Source organism: Colletotrichum fructicola, assembly GCF_000319635.2.
Source record: "Colletotrichum fructicola Nara gc5 chromosome Unknown KSG_Nara_v1_contig02, whole genome shotgun sequence".
NCBI classification, from domain to species: Eukaryota; Fungi; Ascomycota; class Sordariomycetes; order Glomerellales; family Glomerellaceae; genus Colletotrichum; species Colletotrichum fructicola.
Window position 1 is genome coordinate 1904360 of NW_027094052.1, and position 12066 is coordinate 1916425.

A 12066-nucleotide genomic window follows, 5' to 3' on the forward strand; every position below is an offset into this window, starting at 1 on the left:
AGACCGTTGCCAGCCTGTCAACCTGAGGGCAAAAAGTGGCCCTGTGGCTGCTTTTCAGATGTCAGCAGCAATGAATGCGTGTGAGAGAATGCGCCGGGATATGCTTCAGTGAAGCAGCTGCCGCTGTCGCTGTCGAATAGTGCCGGGGGTAGCTCCTGGAGCATGAAGTGGGGCTTGGATTAGATAACACTATCGATAAGCGCATCCCGCCGACAGAAAGAAAAATTTCTGGACTTTTCGCCCGGGAAATGCTTATCGCGATGATCGTGTTGCTTCTACAACCAACATCATGGCGAGCAAACAACCGTTCAAGACCACTTTCGAACCGGAAAAGGTCATTCGGCCTATCTTCACCGGAGGCTCTGTTGCATTGGACAATGGCGCCAAGATTTTGGCCACGCCCCTTGGGGAGGACGTGATCTTGACCAGCCCCTCTAACGGAAAGCATCTTGCAAAGATCGAAGGCGTATGCGCCCCAGACCGCACTCAATTGACGCGATGCTGACCATGCGCTTCTAGGATGGCGAACAAATCTCGACTTTGACCTGTACGTATGCGTACTAGCATCATTGAGCAACCTCTAACGCTGAATCTAGTGACGCCCTCCGGGTCTCACCTCATCATCTGCTCCCGATCTTTGTCCATGAAGATCTATGCTCTGAAGACCACCGACGACGGAACGATCGAAGCGAAGTTGACGAGATCCCTCAAGCCACACGGTACCCCTGTCGTCGTTCTCGCTGTCGACCGAACCAGCACCCTTCTTGCGACCGGAGGAACCGATGGAGCGATTAAGGTCTGGGACATTGTCGGAGGCTACGTTACCCACACCTTCCGCGGACCAAGTGTTCTCGTTTCCGCTCTCCACTTCTTCGAGGTTGCCGCTCGTTCGAACGATCTTGAAGTTGAGAAGGTTGGCAAGAAGGGAAAGAAGTCGAAGCAGGTCGAGGAGCAGGACGATAACTCTACGACGACAAATTGGCGGTTGGTGTCCGGTAGCCAGGATGGAAAGGTTCGCGTCTGGGATCTCCACAAACGCGCTACCGTTGCGAACCTCGACTCCCACGTCTCCAACGTCCAAGGCCTGGACTACTCCCCCGAACAAAACGCCATCGTATCGGCGGGCAGAGACAAGACGATCATCTGGTGGGATGCGAGGTCTTGGAAGATCCGGAAGATCGTGCCTTGCTTGGAGCTTATTGAGGCTGTTGGTTTCGTTGACGGCGGTCGTCTGACATACTCCGCGGGTGCCAAGGGCTGCCTCCGTATCTGGGATACTGACACCGGACGCGAGTTGACAAAGGAGCAGCCTGCGAAGGCTGAGGCGGAGGGCATCGTGAGCGCTGTCTCTCACCCCGAGCTCCCTTTCGTACTTTGCGTGCAAGTGGACCACACGCTTGCACTCTACAAGGTGCCCGAGAAGGACGATGTTGAGGGCACCCTGCTCGAGCCATTTAGGCGTATTTCAGGCACCCACGACTCGATCATCGATCTTACTTACCTACTCCCCGACCGCTCGCTCCTCGCCCTCGCTACAAATGCCGAAGATATCCGCATCGTCTCCGTCAAGGACTCCGACGCCAACGCTACCACAGAAAACTCCACATACTTTGGTCAAGATCTGGCTTTACTCAAGGGTCACGATGACATTATCGTCTCCTTGGACGTTGACTGGTCCGGGTACTGGGTTGCAACGGGTGCGAAGGACAATACTGCTCGTCTCTGGCGCATCGACCCCGAAAACAACTCTTTCACATGTTATGCTACCTTCACGGGTCACACCGAGTCAATTGGCGCAGTTGCTCTGCCCAAGCAGCCCCCACAGGAGTCATCAGCACAGTTCAAGGATCCCCTGAGCCATCCCCCGCCATTCCTCTTGACTGGCTCTCAAGATCAGACCGTGAAGAAGTGGGATATTCCCAGGGAAGCTCAGCAAGGGAAGAAGGGAGGCCGTGCTGTCTTCACCAGAAAGGCGCACGACAAGGATATCAACGCCATGGATGTCCATCCTTCCGGTCAACTTTTTGCCTCCTCATCTCAAGACAAGATGGTCAAGATTTGGTCGGTGGCTGAGGGTGAAGTCCAGGGTATTCTGCGTGGCCACCGCAGAGGTGTGTGGTCAATCAAGTTTGCTCCTGCCCAGTGCCCCGCCATTCAGGGAGACGAGGGCCAGGTTGCTGGAAAGGGTGTTGTCTTAACGGGTAGTGCCGACAAGACCGTGAAGCTCTGGAGTTTGACCAACTACACCTGCATCAGGACATTTGAGGGTCACTCCAACAGTGTTTTGAAGGTTGTCTGGCTGAACATGCCGAAACTCGAGGGCAAGGGCAAGAAACAGCTCCAGTTCGCCAGTGCGGGTAGTGACGGCCTGGTCAAGGTGTGGGATGCCAACTCTGGGGAAGCCGAGGCAACGCTTGACAACCATGAGGACCGTATCTGGGCCCTGGCCGTCAACTCCAGTGACAACACGATCGTTTCAGGTGACGGTGACTCCATCGTCACTTTTTGGAAGGACACCACTGCTGAATCCCAGGCTGCCGCTACGGAAGCCGCTCAAAAGCTGGTCGAGCAAGAGCAGGAGCTTGAGAACCACATTCACGCCGGTTCTTACCGTGATGCTATTGTTCTTGCCCTCCAGCTGAACCACCCCGGTCGCCTACTGAGCCTGTTCACCTCGGTCGTAAACTCTGCCACCCCCGAGCAGGGCAGTCTCTGTGGCCTGAAGGCGGTCGACAAGGTCCTCGCTACTCTCTCCGACGAGCAGATCTTTACCCTTCTTCTGAGGTTGCGCGACTGGAACACAAATGCTAGGACAGCTGCCGTTGCCCAGCGCATCCTGTGGGCTTTAGTGCGCAGCTACCCCGCGTCCAAGTTCTCTAACCTGTCAGTCAAGGGGGCTCGCGGACAGAAGAGCTTGAAGGAGGTGCTCAACGCCCTCAAGGTATACACGGAGCGACACTACAGGAGGATGGACGAGCTTGTGGACGAGAGTTATCTGGTGGAATATACCCTGCGGGAAATGGACAGTCTTGCGCCCGCGATAGAGGATGTTGCCATGGAGGACGCCATGGATGTAGAGAGAGATACCATTATGGCATCCTGATCAATTATAGTAATATTGGTTTGGTGAAAAACTAGATACGTCTGTTTCTTATACATATGTATAGCTCGTACGAGCGAAAAGCTTGAGGGAAATCAACATGGCGCTGATTATATTTCAACCAGTGCGTTGTAGAAACTCTTCAGTATTGCTCCGGTCAAACCCAAACGTCAAATGAAGCCCACGGTTTTTCCGCGGTGATCTTCCTACAGTAAGGTATCCTAGGTAACAACTTCCGTTTAGAGGGCACTTTTTTCTCCGGTGTAATTTAGTCTCTGTGCCAAGTAGAATATTCCTAATGCAGTCCAATGTCTATCAACAGGGCCCCGGTATACACACCTTCTATGTAGCCTTGGTCGATTGAGTAACCTTGTCACATGCCCACATTCAATTGTCTGGCTTAGCTGCGAAATACATGTTCAACGCCCGATAATCTGAAGAAATAAACTGAATCACATCTTACATACTCCAATCAGCCCATTCAGCTTCCAAAATCCGTCGGTCCATTCTTTGCTTTTCTTCAACACGACCCATCTGACAGTATATATCACAAAGATCTTTGAGGCTAGATATAGTGTCAGGATGAGATTCTCCGAGTACCCTGCTTCGAGCTTCCAGTGTCTCCAAGACTAGTGGCTCGGCCTGATCGTAATTGCCCTGTTCCGTGTATATCTTAGAAAGCCTTCTCATGCGCTTCCAAGTGGCAGGGTGCTCTTCGCCCATTATACGTTTTGAGAGCTCTACAGTTCCTTTGGATAGCTCTTGTGCCTCTTTCAGTCGACCAGTCGATTTATACAAAGACGCGACCCCGTCGACGGCCGTTAGCGTAGAAGGGTGCTCTTCTCCTAATATCTCTTTCCTATTTGACCACACCTCTAGGTAAAGGGGTTCTGCCTCTCCGAAGCGTCCCAAGGAAGCAAGGGCATTCGCGGTCAGTCTTTTGTCGGTTAATATCGTTGCTGTGTCTTTTGGTCGCAATCTTTGGTCAGCCTCCAGCAACTTCAACGCCAATTCAAGCGCTTCTTCTGGTCGATCAATCCGCATATAAGTATGTGCTAAATCGCATAAAACTGTTAGTGTAGTGTCATGCTCTGGTCCAAACAATTTGCTGTAGAGGTCCGCAGCCCGGAGGAAATGTTTCGCAGCTTCATATTGCCTGCGCCGATAAAAGTATTCACCGACTTCACGTGAAAGCCAGGCGTCCTCTCTGAGTGGCTTCTCTATAGTGACTTCCGAATGTTCCAAAACAGCAAGTGCATGCGGTAGTAATTGAAGAGATAACACTCGGTTTTCGTGTGTGCCCAATGGAAACACTTTTCGCACTATTTTGAGAGCTTTGGTCGCAAAATCTGACATGGCACCCCTATCAGCAAGCTGCTTTCGGGTGACGAGCTGCACCAGTCTGTGCATGTCGAATAAGTCGTCACCGGCCTTGGAGATGAAGGAGAAGGCCTGGAGAAGGCCTAGGGCTTGGGTGACTTCCAGATCAGTGTCGATTTGAAAATCATTTTCGGAATCTTCCCCCAGCTCTGAGTCATCGTCAGAATACAACGCGTTCTCTAGCGTTTCATGGCAATAATCCCAGATAAATTGCTTCGGTATGGCTTGACGGTCAAAGAAGCTCATCAAATACAATACATCGCTTGCCATAGGTTTCTGTTTCTCAATGTGCTTGAAAGAGATGGCCCAAGTGGCTGTCAATGCATGGGGTGTCTCGGTGTCTCGTCCGACTGCCTCAAATGGCTCGCTCAGGTGGTCGAACATACTGGAATCGCTCTTGTCCAGGAGCCCAACGTACTCCTTGATAGATATGGAGTTCTCAAGAATGAAAGATGTCGCCTGTGCAAGAGCTAGAGGCAGATTTTCAAGGCGTGATGATAGGAGCGATGCTTCAGCAGGCGTCACACTCTCGTCTTCAAGCAGGGTGCGCAATAGCTGAGTTGTTTCGCTCTCGGTCATCTTTTCAACCTCAATTGGCGGCTTTCCCAGACCAAGCTTCAAACCTGCTTGTTTGTTTCTTGTGGTAATCAGGACCGATCCATGGGAACATTCGGGTATAGAATGCCCGATACTGGTCGCTCGACAGTCGGCTTCGACGATGGGTTTTACGGGAAAGAAGACCTCTGTGTCGTCTGCGTTGTCAATCACGAGCAGCCATCTACCCCGTTGTTTGTTCTCCAGCCATTTCTTGACGAGTAAGAGAATGTCTACCTCTTCTTTGCTGTGTCCAGGAACTTCACACTCTCGAGCAATATCGCTGAACGCCTTCTGAAACCGTTCGACATTGCTCGCATGGATCCAGAAAACAGAGGCATCTTGGAATCTCTCCTTGAACCAGTAACAATAGGCCAAAGCGATTTGTGTTTTTCTAAGAGCATTTAGCACATAGACAGGAAGATGACCGGCGGGAGTGTTCTATACCCAACTCCACCCAGGCCATGCAGAGCCACTCTGGAGCGCGGCCTGCTGCCAGGACGATGATATGTATCGCTGTGACCAAAAAGATCTTTCACCCGTTCGAGGATTTCTGAGCGACCGACAAAATCCGGATTCTCATTGTAGGGGACAATGACTATCAATCGATCAGTCGAACGTTTTGTAGAGTTACTCAGCTACTCACATGCTGGAGATGGTGTCTCTGTGGTGTGAGAGACAGCTGTCGTCGCTATTGGCGCTATTGGCGCTGTTGGTGCTGTCGGTGCTGTCGGCAATGTTGGTATTGTCGGTACTATCGATGCTGTTGGTGCTGTAGCGAAGTTGTACATATTCAGAACCGCCTTAGTCGCGGAAGCAGCTGCCATAGCTGCAAAGCCCTGCCATTTCTTGTTCTTGTGGCTGTCGGCATAGTCGCAGACTGACTTGACGATTATGCAAGGAATCTCATCCCAGACGCCGGCGCCTTCCATCTCAAACGCAATGATACCATGTTGCTGCGCCATCATATCTCTATGTTCCCCAGACTTCATCACAGTGTCACCTGAGCCTACAGTACCGAGGAACACTTCTGGCGGTGACTTTGATGTGTCTGATGTAGCCTGTCGGTCACTCTTCTCTTCAATCCGGCTGCTGAGACGCCTTCTGAGCACGTAGTACGCTGGATCGCACTGCAAGTCCGCGCAGGACGCATTGATTGCTTCATCGCAAATAGTTTCTTTGCCACAACTGCAGTCTCGCTTGTGCTGATGTCTGTGAAGGTAGTTTGCTCGAAAAAGAACATCTGTGTGGGAACCAGGACGGAGATACTTCGACCAGTGACCGTTTGCGACAGCCTTTCGCTGGATCTGTTCCATCATGTTGGGGATTTGATCGCGTAGCTCGCTGAGCCCAAAATCCGTCTTCAGATGAGCAAGAAATGATCGGATTTCCTTCACGGGCATCCCCAACGTGTCGCTCACAGTAGTTTTGTGGGCGAATTTAGAGGGATACTGCCGGCCGTAGTCGTACTGAACAACATTTTCGCTGATGATCACGTCTCCTAGGCGAATCTCGACATCGCGGCTCGGATTGGGGACTCCGCCGCAAACGCCGCAAAGAAAGGCTAGGATGATCGACGGAAAACTATGCCGAAGGCTGGTCGTTGCACTTGCTGCGCTCGACTTGCCCATCTTATGCAGTAGAACGAGCACGGTATTCTGACTGCCCATTCGGCCCAGCGTGTAGGCGTTGTAGTCGCCAGATGCCTTGCCGAACTGATTTCCTGGCCAAGTTTCGTCGAAAGCCAGCGCGACGGCATCAAATTCGATGGGAAGGGCACATATCAGCGCCACGGTGAAGTCTGTACGGCGACTTGGCCGTGGGCTCGTCATTTCGATCGTCGTCAGTTGTTTTGAGATAGCATGATCGTGCGCTTCCGCTGCGAAAGGGAAGAGAGAGAAATTCTCGAGAGATACCGGTGAGGGGGAAACAAGGCAGACTCCGGGCGCCTATTGCAGTCCTCTAGCTGAGTGTACATTGAGCTGCATCTTGGACCTCTGTAATTGGACAACGGAACAAAACCTCTGCTTGCGCCACTCAAATGCACCATCTGCTGGCCTCGCACTTACCATTGCAGTCCAAGTCGACCGCATGAATGTGGGGAAGGATCTCACGCGATTCCATTGCTAGAGTATTTATTTTGCATATGGAGGTGTCACTTTGAATTAAGTGAGGTTTTAGAGATCTCTAGAAGGAAGAGTCCGTTGCCACGCCCGGCACATCAAGGTACGAAGCTCTGGGCGTGGTTGCAAAAGTGGGGCGTGAACATATTACCCCAGAGACGGGCGACTTTTTCGAGCCTGGAAAGGCAATGGGGCGCATCGTTGATCCATCCGCCCAGCGTCACAAACACTGCCTGCGAATACTACCAACCACAGTCCTTACACACTCATATACCCCACAACACAGCATGGCTTACAGGAAACGTCACGCAGAAGAGGCTCTCGACGAGATCGCAGGCATTGCCTCGCCTGCCTCGAAACGCTCGAGAACAGTCGACTCCCTAGTATCCAACGAATCAATCGAGCAAAACGGGCACGTCGCAGAGAGGGAGGAGGTAGCAACGCCGACAAACGGCAATGCAGAGCCGGAAAGGAGGCAAGATGATGGCGACGATGAAAGCGATCTGGACGACGAGGCACCCATACAAGCCCCCATCCGCCAATCCGCCCCGACAGACGGCTACGACGACCTCTACCTCGATACGATAGACCGCAACGTCCTCGACTTCGACTTCGAAAAGCTCTGCTCCGTCAGCTTATCCAACATCAACGTCTACGCCTGCCTCGTATGCGGCCGCTACTACCAGGGTCGCGGGCCCAAGTCGCACGCCTACTTCCACGCCCTCGACGAGAACCACCACGTCTTCATCAACATGCAGACGCAAAAGGTCTACGTCCTACCCGAGGGCTACGAAGTCAAGTCCAAGTCGCTCGACGACATCAAGTTCGTCTCGGACCCGCGATATACCAAGCAGGAAGTCGCTGCGCTCGACCGCACGCCGCTGCGCGCGTCTTTCACGCTGGCTGGCAAGGAATACGCCCCTGGGTTCGTGGGCATGAACAACCTGAAGGAGAACGACTACCTCAACGTTATCGTGCAAGCACTGTCACACGTCGCGCCACTGCGCAACTTTTGTTTGCTGGAAGACCTGTCATCACGCTCTGAGCTGGCGAAGCGCTTTGGAATCCTCGTCCGCAAGATCTGGAACCCGCGCGCGTTCAAGGCCCATGTCTCCCCTCACGAGCTGCTTCAAGAGATCTCCCTCCTCTCGAGCAAGCGCTTTACTTTGACAGCACAATCGGATCCCGTTGAGTTCCTCTCATGGTTTCTCAACAACCTGCACCTCGGACTCGGTGGCTCCAAGACCAAGCCAGGCAGCTCCGTTGTGCAGCGCATCTTCCAGGGCAAGCTCAAGGTCGAGTCGCAAGCCATCACCGCGCGCGCCGACGCCGGTGACCGCCTACGCTTCGAGGACGCCGCCGTGTCAGTAACATCAACACGATTCATGTTCCTGACGCTCGACCTGCCCGCCGCGCCCCTCTTCCAGGACGAATTAGAAAAGAACATCATCCCCCAGGTCCCTCTGACCACCATCCTCTCAAAATACGACGGCATCCAGGCCCAGGAGCACCTGGCCCAACGCAAGCGGTACCGCCTCCTGCACCCCTTACCACCCTACCTCGTCTTCCACGTCAAGCGCTTCAGCCAGAACAAGTTCGTCTCGGAGCGCAACCCGACCATCGTCACGTTCGACCCCAACGGCCTGGACGTCAGCCCGTACGTCGAGCCGAACCCGGGCGAGTGGCCGCCCGGCGAGCCCATCATCTACGACCTCGTCGCCAACGTCGTGCACGAGGCCGTCCGCGCGAAGGAGGACGTGGCGGACAGCGGGGAGGAGCGCAAGACGTGGAAGGTGCAGCTACGGGACAAGGGCCGCGACGAGTGGGTTTCTTGCCAGGATCTGTTTGTGGAGAAGGTGCAGAGTGAGCTGTTGTACCTCGGCGAGACGTATCTGCAGGTTTGGGAGAGGAGGCGGACGCCAAAGGGCAAGGGCAGGGCGTAGAATTCCATACTAGATTGTGTATGAAGTTAAAATGGAGAAACAACGCGGAAGAGAGAGTACGCGTCTTTAGAATCTGTACTTTTTCCGCAGCGCAAGGAGCTTGGTGTGTATCGTTAGTAGGGATGTTGCTGTGACACTTGAACATTCACAGCACAACGGCGAGTGCCAAAAATCGTTTGACGCTCATTTCGTAGTCATTGAGACTATCCGGTCCAGGCCCTTCCGAACCGCGCAGCCAGCTCATGCCGGTGCTTGCGCCCGAGGCAGCAGTAGTGTACACCTCCCAAAGATGATAAGATGGGTTTAGCCAATCCCCCAAATAACCGCTTGTGTGCAATCCATAAAACAACGTGACCGCTAAACGTTGACCGCTGCCCATTTTTTGCGCCCCTTGAATCGTATCGTTTCCCCCGTCTCCGAGGTTCGACAATAAACTCGAGAAGCACTTTCGTTCCCCCCTAGCCTGCTATGTTGGATAAAAAAAGAACAGCAGTCATCATGCCCTCTTTCGACCTGTCCTCGCTTTCTCTTCGTCTCCTCGTCCCTTCTTCTCCACTCGGTATCCCTATCCCAACAAGGTGTTGTTTTCGTCGGACTTTCGACCCGAATGCTATGAAGACCCGGAAAACGGAATCTGATAGTGTACAAATAAACATCAAAGATGGCTTGGAAAAAAATGCAAGAAAGGATTTGAACTCGTGCCGGCGTTTCCCCCAGCATGATGCCCGTTGGAGAGGGTTGAGAGGGCATGTGTCGGGGTTCTTGGGAGGTGTGTGTTGGTGGCTCAGGAAGTGGGCTGCTTCTGCTCTTCGTTGGACTGCTTCATGGCGTTGGATCGCTTGTCGTGCTGCTTCTCGCGGCGCGACTCCTCGATGGCTGCCCTGTGCTGGATGCTCTCGTCGTGGGACTTGAACTCGAAAATCGTGTTGGGAGGGCACTTAAGGTAGCTCTTCCACGTCTCACTGTTTTCATGTTAGTGACCATCATTCAGCGGGGCCGAAGCAGGTCCACTTACCGAATTCTCAGCACACGTCCACCGGTCGAGCGCGTCCAGATGCTGATGATGTCCTCGCCGTTGCGGACGCTAACCACACCTCCACAAATCTCGTCACTGCAGTCGGTGAAAGCCTCGCCAAGCAGCGCAAACACGGTGTCCTCCCAGTACCGGTCAACGATGCCCTTCTTCAAGCGCAGCACCCACTTGCCACCGCTCCTGTTCTCGTCATCCTCCCAGATGGGACGGACACCTCTCTTGAAAAAGTGGTATTCCCAGCCCACCGACAGCTCCGAAGGTCGCTTGAGGTGCGGATAGCCAACCCAGAACTCCTCCACGCTGTTACAGTGGATCATGGGAGTCAGTGACTTGGCGTACTCCTGGTACGGCTGGCCCTTTGGCTGGGGCGGCCGACACCACGTCACCCACTCGTACTTGAGCTGATGGACGCGAAGGGTCTCAGATGATGTCCGAGTCGAGGCTGGTTGCGAGCCCACCGCCTTCTTCCCCGCCGCATTCTCGGCGATGGAGGCCATGGACGGCTTACCCAAGGGATCATGCGACGACGCGCCAACAGCCTTGGCGCCAATCTTGCCCATAGCCATGTCGAAAGGGTTGCCGGGGGATTTCGGCGTCTTCGCAGACCCGAAGGAAGCGAAAGCGCCGGAGCCCAGGCCGAAGGCGTTGGAGGCAGTCGGAGAAGCCATGCCGCCGGGGGTCGTTACGCTGTTGAAGGGATTTGATTTGCCGCCATGTGAGGACGAGTCGCCGCCGAATCGTTTGGCGAAGGAGCCGTTACGGTTGGCGTCACCGCCCGGTGCGGGACTGCCATTGCCCGATGTCGAGAGGGAAAGCTTGCCTGAGCTGCACGCGGGTCGCAATGTCAGCGATCTGGAATATGCACAGCGCAGCGACCGGGGTGGCATCAAAATAGAAAGTGCATATTGAGGTCGACCGTGAAGGGGGAAAAAAGAGGCAACTGCACTAGTACCGTGTACTTACTTTGTGCGGCGGGTCCATAGGTTGTTATCCATGGGGACTGCTTTCGAAGACTTTTCTAGATGAAAAACACTTCTATCGGAAATTCGATCCCTCAAAAACTTCAAGGGCGGCGGCACCTCGGTTTACAATTCTGGTCGCAGTTGTGGCGGCTGGGACAGACGGATGAAAATGGGATGCGATGGTGGTCGGGATGGTGGCGACGGCGGGCGGGCGAGCGGGCGGGCGGTTGAGAGGAGGGCCTGCAGGGGCAGTTTCGCGGCGGGAGGACAGCACTGGAGACTCGAAGGTGGGAGAGAAACGAGCGAGCTTCGATTGGGAAGAGGCCGGGTCAGTGTAGGTAGGGTACGGATAGGTAGGTAGTATTCGAGGCAGAGGCGGAGCAAAGATGGATGACGGGGTGTGTTTGTTGGTATCTCGTGCAGGTGTAGTATTCTGGGGGTATTACAGACGGTGGAGGAAAATGCGAGATCGGTAAGGTGTGTGTTTTGGAGCGATGTTTGTGAGACGAAGAGGAGGGCGAATTATCAACTGATGGAGAACAATGAACAGCTTGAAGAGAAAAAAAAATCATAATGGGGCATCAGTGTCCATCCTTTCTTGACCTTAGTCGTCACCTTGCTATCGATGGCGGATAGAGCGATAGCGCCTCGCTTGGCTCACCCCTGATGACTCCACCACTGGCGAGTCAGCCAATCAGGAGTCGCGATGGAGGAGGCGGGCAAGCTGGAACGGCGCACCACAGTGAGGTCACAGCGAGTCCCGTCCCCTGGGGCCCGGGGCTGGAGACGCCCATGCCGCCCGCCAACCATTGCGTTGGGCGCGACAGCACTGCTTTTTGACCTGGAAGCCCGACGGGTCTTGGTCTTCTCAGGGTCGGGTGCCTTAAGATACCTTAGGTGCTGTCTGCTGTCTGCTGTCTATTTTTCGCCA

At 54.0% G+C, this 12066-nt stretch overlaps 4 protein-coding genes across 4 annotated transcripts; 2 read left to right on the forward strand and 2 right to left on the reverse strand.

Annotated features, from left to right (window-relative positions):
- Positions 1 to 289: 289 nt before the first annotated feature.
- utp13 (putative U3 small nucleolar RNA-associated protein 13) lies at positions 290 to 3103 on the forward strand (the record flags this gene model as incomplete). The annotated part of the gene is made up of 3 exons (XM_032020829.1): positions 290 to 466; positions 520 to 547; positions 597 to 3103. 3 exons carry the CDS (start codon positions 290 to 292, stop codon positions 3101 to 3103), a joined length of 2712 nt encoding a protein of 903 aa, XP_031882273.1.
- Positions 3104 to 3487: 384 nt separating this feature from the next.
- Positions 3488 to 6906, reverse strand: CGGC5_v003277 (uncharacterized protein; the record flags this gene model as incomplete). Its single annotated transcript, XM_066151106.1, has 5 exons — positions 3488 to 3504; positions 3568 to 3665; positions 4455 to 5468; positions 5522 to 5672; positions 5721 to 6906. 5 exons carry the CDS (start codon positions 6904 to 6906, stop codon positions 3488 to 3490), a joined length of 2466 nt encoding a protein of 821 aa, XP_066009590.1.
- A 578-nt stretch (positions 6907 to 7484) lies between these two features.
- Positions 7485 to 9140, forward strand: ubp10 (putative mRNA-splicing protein ubp10; the record flags this gene model as incomplete). The annotated part of the gene is made up of 1 exon (XM_032020832.2): positions 8583 to 9140. The coding sequence occupies one exon, from the start codon at positions 8583 to 8585 to the stop codon at positions 9138 to 9140; it is 558 nt and encodes a 185-aa protein (XP_031882164.2).
- Positions 9141 to 9924: 784 nt separating this feature from the next.
- On the reverse strand, positions 9925 to 11168 carry Eif4e2 (Eukaryotic translation initiation factor 4E type 2; the record flags this gene model as incomplete). The annotated part of the gene is made up of 3 exons (XM_032020833.1): positions 9925 to 10102; positions 10156 to 10998; positions 11137 to 11168. 3 exons carry the CDS (start codon positions 11166 to 11168, stop codon positions 9925 to 9927), a joined length of 1053 nt encoding a protein of 350 aa, XP_031882163.1.
- Positions 11169 to 12066: the final 898 nt, after the last annotated feature.